General features: G+C 42.3%; 1 protein-coding gene across 2 annotated transcripts in view; it reads right to left on the minus strand.

The window, feature by feature from the left end:
- Nucleotides 1–17,838, minus strand: part of ST5 (suppression of tumorigenicity 5) — a 117,095-nt gene that overhangs the window by 52,840 nt on the left and 46,417 nt on the right. For both annotated transcript variants that reach the window (XM_012803569.2, XM_023514661.1), the window contains exon 2: nt 1,722–1,826. In XM_012803569.2, the coding sequence (XP_012659023.1) occupies nt 1,722–1,801 (80 nt within the window). In that variant the 5' untranslated portion in view covers nt 1,802–1,826. The remainder of the gene's footprint in view (nt 1–1,721; nt 1,827–17,838) is intronic.

Consider the following 17,838-nt stretch of genomic DNA (forward strand, 5'->3'; position numbering starts at 1 on the left):
CCCAGGAGTTGGAGGTTGCTGTGACCTGTGATGTCATGGCACTCTACCCAGGGGGATCGCTTGAGGCTCTGTCTCAAAAAAAAAAAAAAAAAAAAAGAAAGAAAGAACAAAAGTACACAATCCAATATGTTTGTTTCACTTCCACAGCATTCTGACATTTTAAAAAATGATAACCTTAATTCCCATCTCCTTCTGCTAACTCAATCAGGGTAAGACTGCCACCAGCCTGGTAAATGCCCAGAAGACTGGTTCCTAGGAGGAGCCAACAGCAGACAAAGGCTCTAAGATCTCAACCTATTTCTCCTTGGTCATCAACATGCTGTGGAAGATGTCAGTTTCTCCATTTGTTTTATCCAAGAAGTTGTTGGTCCCTGCCATTTCCAGCCTTACCCAATTCAGGGAAGCAGATATGTCAGGAACCCCAATCTAGGTTAGAGAGGTTCCAGGGTCAGGGGCAAGGGCTGCTCTTACTGGTCTTGTTGCCACAAAGTGGATATTCAATTTGTTTGGGTAAGTCCCAAGCACATAGGCACTTAACAAGTTAGAGCCTACGAATCCCTGTTTGGTTGGCACAGTCTACCCAGACTATTTTCACTGGGAGTAAGCCATGCATGTATGGTATGAGGAACTAGGAGCCTCTGCATCCTTCACACCAATCACTTTCCAGGGGATACATCCTGTGACCTATTGTACTAACTTTATCTGGACTCCACTTCTGAATGAACCAAACATCTACCAAAGATCTGACTACGCCTCACCCCAATGAACTCAGCCTAGCACTGCACAGCCCAGATGCCCAGGATGTAACTAGCTTTGGCCCAACCAAGGTGGAGCACCCTTCTCATAGCTATCCTTTCCAGTGGCTAAGATCCCAAAAGCCAAATTTTTCACCTGAGATTCAGCAGAAAGGGCTAAGAAAAGAGTATGGCTTTAATAAAAGAGACTGAAAGTATTGCTAAGACCTCAGCATCTAGCCTTGGGCAAGATGCTGGAAGGAAGCTCTGGTGGGAACAGTGTCCATCAATCTGCCAGTTTTAGAAGCTCTGATCACATCATAAGAAGGGAGTTAACATTTTATTGAGTGGCTTATGCCAGGCATTATGCTAGGCACAGATTATGTATTATCGTATTCAATACTAACAACAACCCTATGAGATAAGTACTATTACTATCATTATTTTATAGAGGAGGTAACCAAGATTTTAGAAGGCACAGGAAAATGTTCTGATAGCTCACTATTTGGTGAGTAGTTAGAACTTGGATTTGAACCCAATTCTATTATATGACTCCAAAATCTGTGGTTTGTCTGAACTCTTATAAAGCCTGGACATCTGCTTAGAACTTGTGCTAATGTGCGTAAGTGTCTACATACCCCCTAAGTGAATGTGGTCATTCTTCCTCACTACCGTGTATCCTGGCTCAGGCACAGATTCCAAACTGCCCCCATCCTGGGAAATAGTTACAGTCAGAAGAACATCAGTTGCTTCTTGCTGACTCTGTCCCTGGGACACCAGGCATCTCCAACAGCACAAAGCTAAGCTTGTTTTAGGGTTACTGTTTGCTACCTCCTATGAAAACTTACAGAACTAGAAAATGACTTCTGCCTAATGGTCACCATGAGCAGGCTTAGACCAGTCACCTGGATGACTGTCAGAGTCATGATAACTATGTACATCTGGCTGTCCCCTGATGCCATTCCCCAACAGTGATCCCCTACCCACCTGCTCAGAGTCCCCCGAGGGGCCTTAGTGCCTCCGGCTCCATGGGTGATGCTGGAATTCTTGTTGGCAGTCATGGTCATTTCGGCTCTCTGCAAACTCAGTGCCCTGAAAAGAAGACGAGGCCTGTAAGTCAAGTATCCATGGGCAGCAAAAAGCACCTCAAACATGTTCTAGATGACCTCCAAAACTGCCAAGAGGGTTTCTGTGGCAGGGGTAGAAAACACTTTCCCACATGTTTGACTCCATTATGTTACAGCTTAAACAGTCTCACAAGAACACTGGCCTGGGGTAGGGAAGAGTCTGTCATTTCATAGATATTATTACTTCACAGAAAATGAAAAGAATAAAAATAAAACTCTACCCCAAACCTACCTCTCGGCTCGGCACCTGTGGCTCAAGTGGCTAAGGCACCAGCCACATACACCTAAGGTGGTGGGTTCGAATCCAGCCCGGCCCCGCCAAACAACAATGATGGCTGCAACCAAAAAAGTAGCCGGGCGTTGTGGCGGGCGCCTGTGGTCCCAGCTACTTGGGAGGCTGAGGCAGGAGACTTGCTTGAGCCCAGGAGTTGGAGGTTGCTCTGAGCTGTGATGCCAAGGCACTCTACCCAGGGGACAGCTTGAGACTCTGTCTCAAAAAAAAAAAAAAAAAAAAAACCTACCTCTCCTCATTTCTTAAGGGAGTTCCCCAAACTTCTATCATTCCACATAGGCTTATCATTTGTCATATTTGCATACTTCCTTATTTTTCTTGAATAAACTTGAAACTGATTTTCTTTTCTTAAAAAAATTTTTAAGGCTGGGCACGGTGGCTCACACCTGTAATCCTAGTAGTCTGGAAGGCATGTGGATTGCCTGACTTCAGGAGTTTGAGAACAGCCTGAGTAAGAATGAGACTATCTCTACTAAAAATAGAAAAACTAGCCAGGCATGGTGGTACACTGCTTGTAGTACCAGCTACTTGGGAGGTTGAGACAAGAGGATCACTTGAGCCCAAGGGTTTACCACGAGCTATGCTGCCATGGCACTAGTCTGGGGCAACAGAGTGAGACTGCCTCAAAAAAAAAAAAACAAAACTTTTTTTTAACCTTGTTCTAAACAACAAACCATTCATTGATTCAACAAATATTTACTGAGTACCCACGTCAAAGGCAAATGCAATCGAGCAAAGAATTTAAAAAAGTCTCTGCTCTCATGGATCTTACATCCTAACGGGGAAAAAAAGACGTGTGGAATACTTAAGTGTACATTTGTGTATAAAATGTAGGAGATGATAAGTGGCATAAAGGGGGAAAAATGACACAAGGTAGAAAGAAAGAGAATGAGAGAGGATATTCTTTTAAATAGAATGTTCAGGAAAGTCATTTTAATTTTTTTTTTTTGAGACAAAGTCTCACTTTCTTGCCCTCCGTAGAGTACTGTGGTGTCATAGCTCACAACAACCTCAGACTCCTGGGTTCAAACAACTCTCTTGCCTCAGCATCCCAAGTAGCTGGGTTAATAGGTACCCACCACAACGCCTGCCTATTATTAGAGACAGGGTCTCGCTCTGGTTCAGGCTAGTCTCCAAGTTGTGAGCTCAAGCAATCCACTTACCTCAGCCTCCCAGAATGCTAGGATTATAGGTGTAAGCCACTGTGCCGGCCAGGAAAGGCCATTTTAATAAAGTGATATGTAAGCAGACACCATGAAATTGTCAGCTGAAGTATTAATCATATTTTTTAAAATAAACATACATTAAGGTGTTTAAATATTTACAATGCAAAAAAATGTCCATTTATATACTGTTAGCTAATATCACCAATGATAAAAGTACTATCCTTTAGGGAACACTATTTTATGCCAAATGATGAAAAGAAGAAAAAGGTTAAAATTAAGACTACATCCAGATTAGAAAGGAATAAGTAAAATTATTTCTATTGGTAGGTGGTACGATTTTATATATAGAAAATCCTAAGGATTCCCCTAAAAATCTATTAAACTACTAAATGAGTTCAAGAAAGTGTACAGGATACAAAAATCAATGCAAAAAAAATCCATTTTATTTCTAGGCACTAGCAATGAACAATCTGAAAATGAAATTGAGAACACAGTTTCATTAATAATAGCAGCAAAAATAAAACACTTAGAAATAAATTTAAGGAAAAAATGTAAGATACATACACTGTAAACTACAAAACATCAACGAAAGACATTAAAAATTGGAAAAATATACCATGTTCATGAATCAGAAAATTGACCATTGTTAAGATGATAATAATCCTCAAAATTATCTACAGATTCAACAGAATACCCATCAAAATCCCAGCTAACTTCTTTGCAGAAATTGACAAGTTGATCCTAAAACTTTATGGAAATGCAAGGGACCCAGAGTAGGCAAAACAGTCTCAGAAAGGAAGAATAAAGTTGGAGGGTTCAGATTTGCCAATTTCAAAACATACTGCAAAGCTACAGAAATTAAGAGAGTATGGTACTGATATAAGAATAGAAATTTAGAGGTCAATGGAATAGAATCCAGAGTCCAGAAATAAAGCTTTACACTTACAGTCAACTAATTTTCAATGAGGACAACAAGATAATTCAACGGGGCAAAGAAGAGTCTTTTTAACAAATGATACTAGGAAAACTGAATATCCATATACAAAAGAATAAAGGAGGACTTCTGCATCATACCATGTACAAAAAATAAGTAAAAATGGATTATAGACCTACAAGCTAAAATTACAAAAGCAAAGCTTTAAAAGGTAACATAAAAGTAAACCTTTGTGACATTGGATTAGGCAATTTTTCCTGGATATGACACCAAAAGCCTAAGCAACAACCAAAAAGACGCATAAACTGGATTATACCAAAATGGAAAACTGTATTATAAGCAATACCATCAAGAAAGTAAAAAAAAACAACCTACAGAATGGGAGAAATTATTTACAGAAATCTATCTGCTAAGAAGCATGTATCCGGAATATATAAAGAATTCTTACAACTCAATAATAAAAAGACAAATAACCCAATTAAAAAGTAGATAAAGGCTCGGCGCCTATAGCTCAACCGGCTAAGGCGCCAGCCACGTACACCTAAGGTGGCGGGTTCGAATCCCCAGCCCGGACCCGCCAAACAACAATGACGGCTGCAACCAAAAAATAGCCGGGCGTTGTGGCGGGCGCCTGTGGTCCCAGCTACTTGGGAGGCGGAGGCAGGAGACTCGCTTGAGCCCAGGAGTTGGAGGTTGCTGTGAGCTGTGATGCCACGGCACTCTGCCCAGGGGGACAGCTTGAGGCTCTGTCTCAAAAAAAAAAAAAAAAGTAGATAAAGGATTTGAGTAAAAATGCTCCAAAGACATAAATCTGGCCAATAAACATACGAAATAATCCTCATTATCATTAGCCACTAGAGAAATACAAATCAAAACTACAGTGAGATACTATTTCACATCCAGGAGGATAACAATAATGAAAAAAGACAGACAAAAATAAATGCCAGTGAGTCTGTACCTAAATTGAAACCCTCATTCATTATAGGTGGGAATGTAAAATAGTACAGCCGTTTTGGAATACACTTTAGCAGTTCCTCAAAAAGTTACACAAAGAGTTACCACATGAACCAGTATGACCCAGTTCTGGTGTAGAACCAAGAGAAATGAAAACATATGGTGACACAAACACCTATAAATAAAAGTGTTCATAATCATACTACTCATAACAGCCAAACAGCGAAACAACCCAAACGTCCATCAACTGATGAATATATACCCAAAACATAGTATATCAATGCAATGGAGTAGTATTTGGATGTAAAAAGGAATGAAGTACTGATACATTCTAAAACATGGATAAACCTTGATTCTATTTTTATGAAATGTCCAAATTAGGTATATTTATAGAGATAATAAGTAAGTTAGTGATTACATAGGGCTGGGTTGAGAGTGGCAGAATGGGGCATGACTGATATAAGATTTTCTCTTAGGGTGATAAAAATGTCCTGGAATTATACAATTCTCTGAATATATTCAAAACCACTCAATTATATGGATGAATTTTATGGTATGTGAATTACATGTCAACATGTATGTTAAAAATAAAACTTAGGGACTCATAAAGGTCTACTACATGCCTTGATGAGAGACTGTGAGAGACAACACAGTTGATGACATCAAGCAAATTTCCAACATGAGTGTGCATTGTGGCCTGGGCTAACACCGTCATCATGGAAGCACGACAGTTCATGAACGCTATTCTCTTACTCTGGTTGGCATCTTCACACTTTCGATCAAAACAAAGTGTATCTGGATGTAAAAGTTAAACATATTTATTTATGGCCACGAAAGTTCTTAATCCTGGAGGCCATCTTATTTAATTATGTTAGTGCAAATAAGCGATTAGTTTCAATGATAAAAATAAGTCAAACCCTCCCTACTTCTTTATGTTATTTATAGTTCTTTTCTAACTTCAATATGAAATACATTAGCTCAAACTTCTTTAACTTCCATGTAAGCTCTCATGGTTATATGGTTTTGGTGATGGTGGAGCTAAGTGGGGTGATATAGTTGGAAAGGCATATGATGATTATCTGATGGTGACAGAAATGAAACATCCCTCCAAGGTGAAAACTGCAGATGCTTTGGGGGAAAGGGAACCAACCCTGAGCCTCACTTTTATTCTTTATAAAATGGAGAAAAGCCTTCTCTAACTGTTGAGGGGGGAAAGTCTTTATAAATTTAGCTATATAGCACAATGTTATTGATGATGATGATGAGTCGACCTTGCCACCAGGGCTATCTATGCACACTGGCTTTGGTGAGCTATTGTCTACCTAGCACCAGTCCAGTGCCAGGTTAAGTGCTGGGCTATGACTGTGTATACAACAGAGTGAAGAGAGAGAAGCAGCCTCTGGAAGCTTTCTCAGGCCAGCTCTCAGGGTCCCCAGGGAACACAGTGCTACAGCAATCAACTTGCTAAGCATCAATTTTTAACTATAACAATGGTAGCCATGGACACAATAACCATCACCACCCATCAAAATAACACTTGACATGCTCTATCAGCTCCAGGGAAGGCCCTCGGGTAAAAGGCAAAAGATTTGTGGAAAGACCAGAAACTGAAATATATTAAAAGAACATGATGAAAAACATAATTCTTTTTTTCTTTGAATTTCCAAACTTAGAAGGGGTGGGCTTGCTGCTCTGAAATGCTATTATATATACGAGAACACAGAGCCAACTTAGAAAGAAGGAAAAATGTAGCTGACTCTGACATTTTTAGTGGGCCAAGAAGAGAAGTCCTGTGAAGATTTAACAAAATTGCTCCCGGTGACAAGGCAAGAAACTTTAGTCACATTTCTGCAAGAGTGCAACAGCCATTCAAACATCCTGGGCAGACATTGCTGAGAAACCCAGAACGACCCACTAGTTTAGAAGAATGTAGATGCCTATCCACCATCCTCCCCAAGTATGCTCTCTTGGCCAGACTGTCAGGGTCAGGGAATACTTTGGGGGCTTGAGGAGCTTCAGGCCAAGCTAACCCTTCACACCTGAAGCTCAGGCTGGAGCACTGTCAGCATGTTGGCTTCCTGGGCCATATTGCTTCTCCCAAACTCCTAAAAGCTGCTCCAGACTCTCAGCCCTGCTCTCAGCCTGATACATTAGTCAAGCTGTAGGAGAGAAGATGCTCCTAAAGCAGAGAAAATACCCACTAGGAATACAGCAGATAAGCAAAGGGGTGAGAGGATGTTCCGCTAGTTCCTGGGTCCATCGATGGCAAGGTCCAGGCAGAAACTACATGTTTGGAAAATGAAATTGTTCTATTAGCATCTACCACCAACCACAAGTTCCTCAAAAACACAACTTTGATAGATTATAGACAATTGTCTGAAGAGCTATAGTCTACAGAAAGGAACATAGTAAGGTCCCTGTGGAATTTTTCTGCAAACTCTGAAGACAAAGAGGCCACAGTCCCGGCACTTGGGGGACACTGGGAAGAATACCTGACTTGGAGTCAGATAACTGGCTCCAGCCCTGCCTCTGTCAACTGCTAGGTATGTGACCTTGCACACATGAGTTGCAAAGACTCACTTTCTCACTTAACAGTGATAATAATATGACCTACTTCCCATGACTGCTTCCCAAAGTCAAACTCCCTGGTACTGCCCTTCAATCCATTTACCGTATGTTAGGCACTGTGCAAGGTCTTAGGATATAAAAATACAAAGACACAGTCTCTACCTTGGAAGAGCTGTGAAGGGAGAAAAGTCAAGAAAAAAGTGGATACCAGGAAGGCCTCTGACAGGTAACCTTTGACTTAAGTCTTAATCTATTTATCACCCACAGTAAAAGAACCCAAGGAAAAGCAAAGGTATGCTTATTATGAGACACATCGCTGGCTTTGTTTTGTTTTCTTTTTTGAGACAGTCTTATTCTGTCACCTGGGCTACAGTGCCATGGCCTCAGCCTAGCTCACAGCAACTTCAAACTCCTGGGTTCAAATGAGTACTGGTTAGGATTACTGGTTTATTTTTCTGTTTTTAGTAGAGACAGGGTATCATTCTTGCTCAAGTGGTCTCAACTCCTAAACTCAAGTGATCTTCCTGCCTCAGCTTCCCAGAGTGGCTAAGATTATATAGGAGTGAGCCATCATGGCTGGCCTAGATTTTTTATCTATGTACTTACAATAGCTAAGATTATCAACACTTTACATGTAAATCATTTAATTCTTTTACTAACCTACCAAGTAGGTTCTATAATCACATTTATACTTTTATCAAGGAACTCAAGATAAAAGCAATGAACTCACTTGCCCCAAGACTAGGGTGACCAGATTTTAACATTTGTTAAGTGGAACAACATGGGGGGGGCGGGGGCAGGGGACTGGGCAGGTCAGGGCAGGGCCTGACAACAATGCAAACTTTGATAAGCAGTTCTCGATAATCACTTCTCAACAATTATTTGTTATTATTACAGTTTAACATTATAAAATTAACAAAAATAATATAAAACTCATATTCTGACAAAATAGCCACATGGCAGCCAAAAACCGTATATTCCCTTCCTATTCTCCCACCCTTTCGTGCATTCTTTCCAAAAATCAGGACTTTTTCAAAATGCCCCGGGATGCGGAACAAATTGTTCAAAAGCGGGACATCTGGTCACCCTACCCAAGACACAGCTAAAAAGTGGCAAGGCAGGGATTTGAATCCAAATGACCTACACCTGTGTCCCAGCTCTGAGCCAGGACCCTGAATGGTCTCCAATCATCTTCCAATTTTGCTCTCCCCATTCTATGAGGTAGTAATAATTCAGCCTCACTCTTCTGATCAGAAACCGTAGGTTCACAGAAATTTAATGACTGATGATCACTCAGTGAAGGGACTGAACAAGAATGAGGATCCAGCTCTGTGTGACTCTACTGTCCATTTAATTTCCTTAACATTGATGGGTGTGATGGTTAAAAATGCAGAGTCCCAGGCCCCACTTTCCCCTCCTATGTGGAAATCTGTGAACCTGGCAACTAGAAATCTGCATGTTCAGTAAGTTTCCGTCCTGCAGCATGTTCTCTAAGGACTCAGAAAGGTACAAGGGGTCACTATTCATGTCCTTCCCAAGAGTCTGCCCAGCTGTGATTAAATAAAAGATGGACTCTCAGGCTCACTTCCTCCTCCCCCCACCTAGTAGCTTCTTCCATCCTACAGAGAACCACCAGCAATCAACCACCAAGGAACAGGTACATTGCTGGATCCAGTGAAAGCATTTTCAATGTCTCAGTTTGCTCAGTCTTCAGGTGTGCTCAGCATTTTTGTATCTCAAAACATCGCTTCCTGTCACCCACTGTGGTAGCTAACAACCTCTTTCCTCACTTTGTCTTCCAAACTCCTGGAAAAAAGAATTTATACCAGAAGCCATAAACTTGTGGTCTGTAAGAGCAAAGACGTAGCTTATTTGTCCTTTCTTTTATTTTCACATAATGTGAATTAACTGTTAAACATTTAAGAAACTAATTACAAAGAAAAATTCAGATTCCACCTTCTCTTGAAAGATTAGAAAATCTGCCATCACTGCATTCCTGTACGGCAACAGCTGGCCAGAGCTGAGTACAAGTGGCCAGTCAGGTGCAGCGAGCCCTCTCCAGTTCCACACCCGCACCACCATCACCTGGCTGCCTCCACTTGGCTAGCTTCACTCAGTACCACCTGGCAGCCCCAGGCAGCAGGCAAGTGCCAGTTTTCCATTCTGCAGCCCAGCAGGGAGGGTTAGGAAGCATGGCAGCACTGGGAGCAGCTGGACAAAACTAGAAGGCTGGGAATAAGCAGTGAACGAAGGGGAGCCAGCAGTGAAGAGGGCACAGAAAGGCCTTTGGACATATGTATGGCTTGCTCCAGAAGGAGACACCTGAGCCCTGAGAGAAAGAAGAAAGAGATTCAAGCATTTGGGAGAAAGCCTCCCATTCTGGTAAGGTTAAAGTCACCACTGAAAGCAAACATAAATACTGCCCAGAATTCTGCTTTACTAGCCCAGGTAAGAGCCAGGTATGAAGGCTCACACCTATAATATTAGCACTTTGGGAAACCAAGGCAGGTGGAATGCTTGAGCTTAGGAGTTCAAGACTAGCCTGAGCAAGAGCAAAATCCCACCTCTATTAACAAAAAAAAAATAAATATATATATATATAGAAAAACTAGCTGGGCATTGTGATGGGAGCCTGTAGTCCCAGCTACTTGGGAGGCTGAAGCAAGAGGATCACTTGAGCCCAAGAGTTTGAGGTTGCTGTGAACTACGATGCCACAGCACTCTACTCAGGAAGACAAAGTAAGACTCTGTCTAAAAACAAAACAAAACAAAACAAAACTAGCCCAGGTAAGAAGTCAAGACACCAGAAAAGCAAACTTCTCAACCATATAAGAGAATTTCTGCTGACATCTATGTTCCACTATTTTCCTAATCCGCTCATGTGGAAGTTATATCTTAGGAATCAGCCCCCAAGGGATGGAAAAGGTGGGAAAGGGGACTGAGTTCTTGTGTGTGCTGTGAGAATATGGGTACAGCCAGGAGACTGCAAGAAGTACAGTGAGGTGCAGTTACAGTACAACATGCAGCTACTGTCTACCTGCACCACCGTCAACCTGCTTCATCAACCTGCCTCCTCATCCTGCCCAGAAAACACCTACTCAGACCTACTTTACCTTAGTACTGACTCCTACCTGTACTTTCCCTTAACCATGGGCCCTAGCCAAGACAAGGAATAGACTGGCAGCTCCTCAGAAGAACCTACGTCTTTAATTTCTTCCTCTTAGAGTCTCTCTCAGCAACCAATATTGTCCCTCATATGCTAAGAGGCTTAACAAATGCAGCTAACTCAGAGGGATCCTTCTCTCCATGGGGCTTTAACCTCATCCTCAGAACTCATGTGTCTTCTAGATCCTCACATCAGTCCCTGTTCTTCCTGAAGCGGGAAAGCACCCCCCCCCCCACTTAATTCCCTATGGAAAAGCTCCTCTACTCCCTAGAAGAAGTAAAGCCCATCAGTGCTACAAGCAGAAGGGATGGCTTCTCTCTGCCTTCTCTCCTGACCAACCAACCATTTGCCTAGTTCTCAGAGATAACAGGGATCCTCGAAGGGGACTAAGAAAATAACTTGAGAAATAGCTATGTCCCCTTTTTCTATCTTGTTGATGCTGCTTCCTTTATCCCCTTTATACCACACATCCTTGCTCCCCACTTACATAAACAGCCCAGAGTTACTGCAAGCTTCAGGCAGGTCATCATGAGAATAAATATCCAAACCCAAGTTCTCAAAAGCGTAAGCTTTCAAATCTTCCTTTGTGCCCTGCAGTTGTCCCTAGATTGGGCTGAGGTGGGAAGGCTTTGCTTCCCTTTCATAGCTCTGCGTGAACTAACAGCTCTAGGCCTTGCTGTAGCCACTTACACACACAGTTTCTCTATTCTCTGGCATTCCCAGGAAGTGCAGCTATCCCACTGGTCTTCTGATATCCTGGCTCCTGGCCCCGCCTCGCTGAGAAGACTGTAGGGCAAGCAGTACTATAATAATTCTTCTCACTTTTTGAACAACTCTGAGTACTTAGCAGAGTTCTGTAGACAAAAAATGCTTAAACAAATGCTGGCTGATTTATTAACTCATAACAACACAGGACCCCCAAGACCCAAAGGCAAACATGACAAAGAAGATGGCCTTAGAAATTCCAGCACTGGCCACATCCTCTAAATGGCCCTAGAAGTTCCACTGGCCGCATCCTCTAAAACATACTCCTTCTCTTTCAAAGTTATAGCTGCTATAAAATTGGTGAAAGACTCTTCTGGCTGTAGAGCCCGACTGTCAATGGCAGGCTTTCTCCTCCACCCTGTGGCCAGTCTTGGCTTCCAGTCTCCTCACATGTGTCCCCACTGTCTCGAGGTTCCAGCTGCAGTAACGGGGCCTCATTCAACATACCCATGAGGAAAGGCCATTCTTGGGAAGCTTGCTGCACCCTCATCCATGTTGCCTTTCTCCTTCCTCATCCCTCTTCTTTTCACTTTTCCTGATTCATTTCTCACTATAGGCAGTCCCTAAGTTACAAATATCTAACTTACACGCAATTCACACTTATGAACAGAGCTATTACAGCAAGTCCCCAAGTTACAAACATCCACCTGATGTGTAAACCACACATAAGGATGGATTCAACTTAAAAACAAGCCTATAGAACTTATCTTGTTCATAACTCAAGGACTGCCTGAAGTTATCTGTCTACAACCTTGTCTTTGGCTCTGCTGTGCCTAAAAATAAGGAACGGTAGGTAAAGGGGAGAGTGTGGGCTCACAGGGTTGGCTGAGTGGTCATCAAAAGCTTTAGAGGGCGGCACCTGTGGCTCAAAGGAGTAGGGCGCCAACCCCATATGCCGGAGGTGGCGGGTTCAAACCCACCCCTGGCCAAAAACTGCTTTAAAAAAAAAGCTTTGGAAAGGGCACCAGACTATTTTCAAACAGAAACGCCGAGGGGATGGGTGGCGCCTGTAGCTCAGTGGATAGGGCACCAGACACATACTGAGGCTGGCGGGTTCAAACTTGGCCTGGGCCAGCTAAAACAACAATGATTACTGCAGCAAAAATAATTACCAGGTATTGTGGCAGGTACCTGTAGTCCCAGCTACTTGGTAGGCTGAAGCAAGAGAATCACTTAAGCCTAAGAGTTTGAGGTTGCGGTGAGCTGTGACGCCACGGCACTCTACCCAGGGCAACACCTTGAGACTCTGTCTCTTAAAAAAAAAAAAAAAAAGTCGAGGGGATAATGAGCCTGGTCAAACAGAGAAGAACAACCAAGATTTGCTTTGCTTGGAAGCCAGAAGAATTGCTGGGTGTTTTTACAGATCCCTATGAAGCTGAACTCTCCTTCAACCAGCCTCAGGAAAAGATGATTTGTTATTGTTGTTGTTGTTGGTTGTTACTGAATAACAACCAGAAAAAAATTAAGAACTCTTCACTGTCCACTTATCACACCCACACTCTCTTTCCCAACCTTCCTCCTTAAACAAAGCCCTGAAAGTTTAGATTTTCAACCTCAATCATTTTTTCAGTCCCTTTTCTTGCCAGATGGTCCTTCTCCACTTCAGCACACATTCTACAGAGATTTTAAGCTGGGTTTAAACACTTCCTGAAAGTTTGAACTGGGATGAGGGCTTGTTAGGCAATTCTAGGCCAAAGGAAATCTGGTTGGTTCCAAGACAGTTTAAATAACCTAGACATAGCTGTTTCTGCCAGTCTGGCAACTCAGCCTCTCAGCAAATGGCTTAACCTAATTCTGCCAGGAGGATGGAGCCCACACTGCCCAAGACCTGTCACCACTTTGAAAACGATGACAGAACGTAGGCTTGTCCCACAAAGACCCTGCTCTGGGGGCCAACCACTGCCCTTCCACTTTGGCAATAAGAATGTGGTGGATCCTAATATCATAACGATGATCCAAAGGCCACAGTCCTATCTAATATCAGCACCTTCCCTCTGGTAAGCCACCTCAGCCTGGTTGCTATTTCCTGTCCATGCTAGGAATATTTATGTCTCCAAGCTTTTGTTTAACTAATTCCTTCTATCTTGAATGTCCTCTGCTCCCATTCTTTCTTAAACACCAGTTCAAATGTCAACTTCTTTCTGAAGCCTTTCCTGACGATAAGTCTTGACCTCATTCTCACCCTTCCCATGCTCTCTGGTCTACTGAATTCAACCTGATTGATGGAAAGATGCCTCCTCTGCTCTGGAAAAACACACTACTTAGAAGCTGCACTTTCTTGGAGGAGGACTAGGAAATAGTAAGAGCTAAAGGGAATGGGAAAATCTGAATGCCTTCATCTTCCCACTTATAGTATAGAGAAAAATCCCCCTAACGAGAATATGAAGACCAATGAGAAGTCATCTATAAAGAAGAGAGGATACTCGGAACCCAGAGGGAACACAGGAAATCTCTGGGTCAAGGTCTTAGCTTTCCCCCTACTATCAACTTCAACAACTCCCCCCATTCTCTCTCACACTTTCAGCTAAATTTGCTTCCTATTTCATTGAGAAAATAGAAACAATCAGAAGAGACTCTCAATAAATTACAACCATATCACATTTACCCACCACGAGCATCAGTGTGGATTTTGCTGATTTTGCTCTCTGCTCAAAGCCCTCAAAAACACTCAAGGGTCCTTCTGGCTTTTTTATCTCCTTCAAGTCCTACATGACTCCCATTCACTCAAAGGAAAAGTCAAAATCTTTCCAGTGACTTATAAGGCTCTTTTTCATCTGGGTCCCTATTCCACCTCCAGCCTCACTTCCACTACTCTTTCCCCCTGACTTTCCCCACTCCAGCCACACTGTTTCTCATTATACCCTCAAAGACTAGGCACATTCCTAGCCCAGGGCCTTCACACCTCTGTACCCTATAACTGGAAGCACTTCCTTAGAGAGCTCTGCAAATGTCATCTTCTTAGTGAAGTCTTCCTTGACTACACTGTGAACAATCAAAACCTTTCCCCACTCTGCTACCCCTCAGTACTCTATCCCCCCATTTTCTGTTTTATTTTTCTCCATAGCATTTATTATCGTCTAACATACTACTTTTCTACTAACTATTTTTATATAAACTCCACAAGGCTAGGCATTATTGTCTGTTTTTTTCATTACTGTATCTTCACTGCCCAGAATAGGCCCTGGAACAAAGTAGGACCTCAATACATATTTTTTAAATGAGAAAACATCTGCCACTGGCTCAAAGTGGCGATCCCTGGACAGAGTGAGCAGCTCAGGCTCCACTATCTAGGCCTGGTCTTCAATCCCCTCCACCATTCTCAGGAAAAGGCATGACCTACTTACAGCAACTACCCCCACTCAGAAAATTCAAAAAGGGGCCACACTCTCTGAGCACCAAAAAGATTCTGGGTAGTAATGGGTTTAACCCAAGAAATCAACTAAAATGCACTCTGAAAAGATTACAATGACTTTCCTATTATTAAATGCAAAAGTTCCGTCTCTGAGTTTTATGAATTATAGGACCTCCTTTCCTGAAGTCTACTATTTTAGACACTACTGATCATACCCACCGAAGCACTGTGCACACCCCTGAGAGCGAAATATCTTTTTGTTCATCAAAAAAGAATACAGACTAGGGCTGAGAAATAGTGCAGAAGTAGAGAAAGAGGGATAGGTGTGGGTACCTGAGGCTTTTGTTTACTTACTTATTCGAACCCTTTGAGGGTGTCCTCCCAGCTAGGCCCCCATGTACTGTGCTATCCTCTGGCCCTTGCCCTTGAGTAGCTCGTTATCTTGCCTGAGATAAACAAGGAAAGATTTTTATACAGTGTAACACAGCTGTGATAAAAGTAGGAACACAGAGCTCTGGGAGCAAGGAGAAAGACACCTAATCAGGTAGACAGTATAGATGTCCTGTGAGGACTTCTAGAGGAGACAGGAAATGACACTGGGCTGAGTCATACAGAACCTGAAGGAGAAAAAGAAGCCAGAAGAAACACTGCAAGCAGAAGAAAATCCATGGGCAAAAGCCAAGGAGATTTTGAAGCAAGCAGAGATTACTCAAATAGGGACACAAAAAGTGATTATTCTAATGGGAAACACTGATAAATTAGACTATATATTCTTTTTTTTGGAGACAGAGTCTCACTATGTCTCCTTTGGTAGAGTGCCGGGGCATCACCTCAAACTCTTGGGCTTAAGCAATTCTCTTGCCTCAGCCTCCCAAGTAGCTGGGACTACAGGCACCCACCACAATGCCCAGCTATTTTTTTGTTGCAGTTATCATTGTTGTTTAGCTGGCCAGGGGCCAGATTGGAACCCACCAGCCTCAGTGTATGTGACTGGCGCTGCAACCACTGTGCTGAGCCAAATTACACTATTATTAAATAAGAAATTTATTCATTTTTTAAAATGCTATTTAGAGACTAAAAGGAAACCTACAGAATGAGAGAAAATATTCCCAATAGATCTATCCAACAAAGGACTCATATTCAGTATATATAAAACTACCCAAATGCTCATCAACAGAAGAACAGAAAGGAATTATGGTATATTTACACAATGGATTACTACACAGCAATGAGAATGAACAATCTATGGCTACATATACCAACATGGATAAATCTCTCACATACTATGTTGATCAACAGAGCTAGATAACAAGAGTACATATTATACAATCCCATTTGTAGGATATATAAAAACAGAAAAATAAATCTATGCAATTAGAAGCCAGGATAATCATGGCCTATGGGGGTGTGGGGGATTATCCAGAGGGAGACAGGATTCTCCGACATTGATAATACTTTGTTTCTTGATCTAGGTGTTAGTTACATGGTTCAACTGTAAAGATCTATTGAGCTGGATACACATATACTATCATGTTTGTAATATATACTTCATTCAAATGTTTTAAAATAAGCCAGGCACAGTGGCTCATGCCTGTAATCTCAGCAATTTAAGAGGCTGAAGGCAAGAGGAACACTTGAGCCCAAAGTTCAAGGCCCACCTAGGCCCAACACAGTAAGACTCCATCTCTAAAGAAAAAAAAAATTGTTGTAGCTCAGTGGTTAGGGCATTGGCCACACGCACCAGGGCTGGTAGGTTTGAGCCCAGCCCAGGCCTGCTATACAAAAATGACAACAACAACAACAAAAATAGCCAGGCATTGTGGTGGGCACCTATAATCTCAGCTACTTGGGAGGCTGAGGCAAGAGAATCACCTAAGCCCAAGGGTTTAAGATTGCTGTGAGCTATGACACCACTGTAGTCTACCGAGGGTAACATAGTGAGACTCTGTCTCAAAATAAATAAATTAACTAATTAATAAACCTCACTTAAAAAAATAAAATAAAATATGGGCAGGCCAGGTGAGGTGGGTCACGCCTATAATCCTAGCACTCTGGGAGGCCACAGTTTGGTTGCCTGAGCTCAATGATAGAATCAAACCTTAGCCAAATAGGGTGGACCCACTGAAAAGAATCAAACCCCCTACCCGCTCCCCCTGGATGTCCTACCTGGGAAAGGTAAATGGGCCAACCCCTACCCTTACAATGGATGCCCAGGAAAGGGCATGTCCCAATCCCCACCTCCTGACCTTTAAACCCCTCATTCGCCATCACCCATGTGTGGATTTCTTCCTGTTTGGAAATCTCACCCAATCTGTACCCAGGTGGAATAAAGCCATTTTCATCGCATAAACCAGGCCTCCATTTTCCTCTCGTCTCACACACGCCTGGGAATAATCTTTTATCTTTGAAGATTGTAACCTTCACTTACGAGTTTGAGACTGCCTGAGCAAAAGTGAGACCTCTGTCTCTACTAAAAAAAGAAAAACTGAGACAAGAGGATCATTTGAGCCCGAGTTAGAAGTTGCTGTGAGTTATGATGCCACAGCACTCTAAACAGGGTGGCAGCTTGAGACTCCATCTCACAAAAATAATAATAATAAAATAAAATAATGGACAGAATGCATAGCTCAGCAGATTTAGGTAGATTAGATTCACAGAACAAGATTATCAAGAAGTAGTAAAGACAGGCCAAGACTGGAGGATCACCTGAGGCCAAGAGTTCTAGATAAGCCTAAGCAATATAGTAAGACCCCCATCTCTTAAAGAAAAAAAAAAAAAAA

This window comes from Otolemur garnettii, unplaced genomic scaffold, assembly GCF_000181295.1.
Source record: "Otolemur garnettii isolate 467f Iridium unplaced genomic scaffold, OtoGar3 scaffold00001, whole genome shotgun sequence".
Lineage (NCBI taxonomy): Eukaryota > Metazoa > Chordata > Mammalia > Primates > Galagidae > Otolemur > Otolemur garnettii.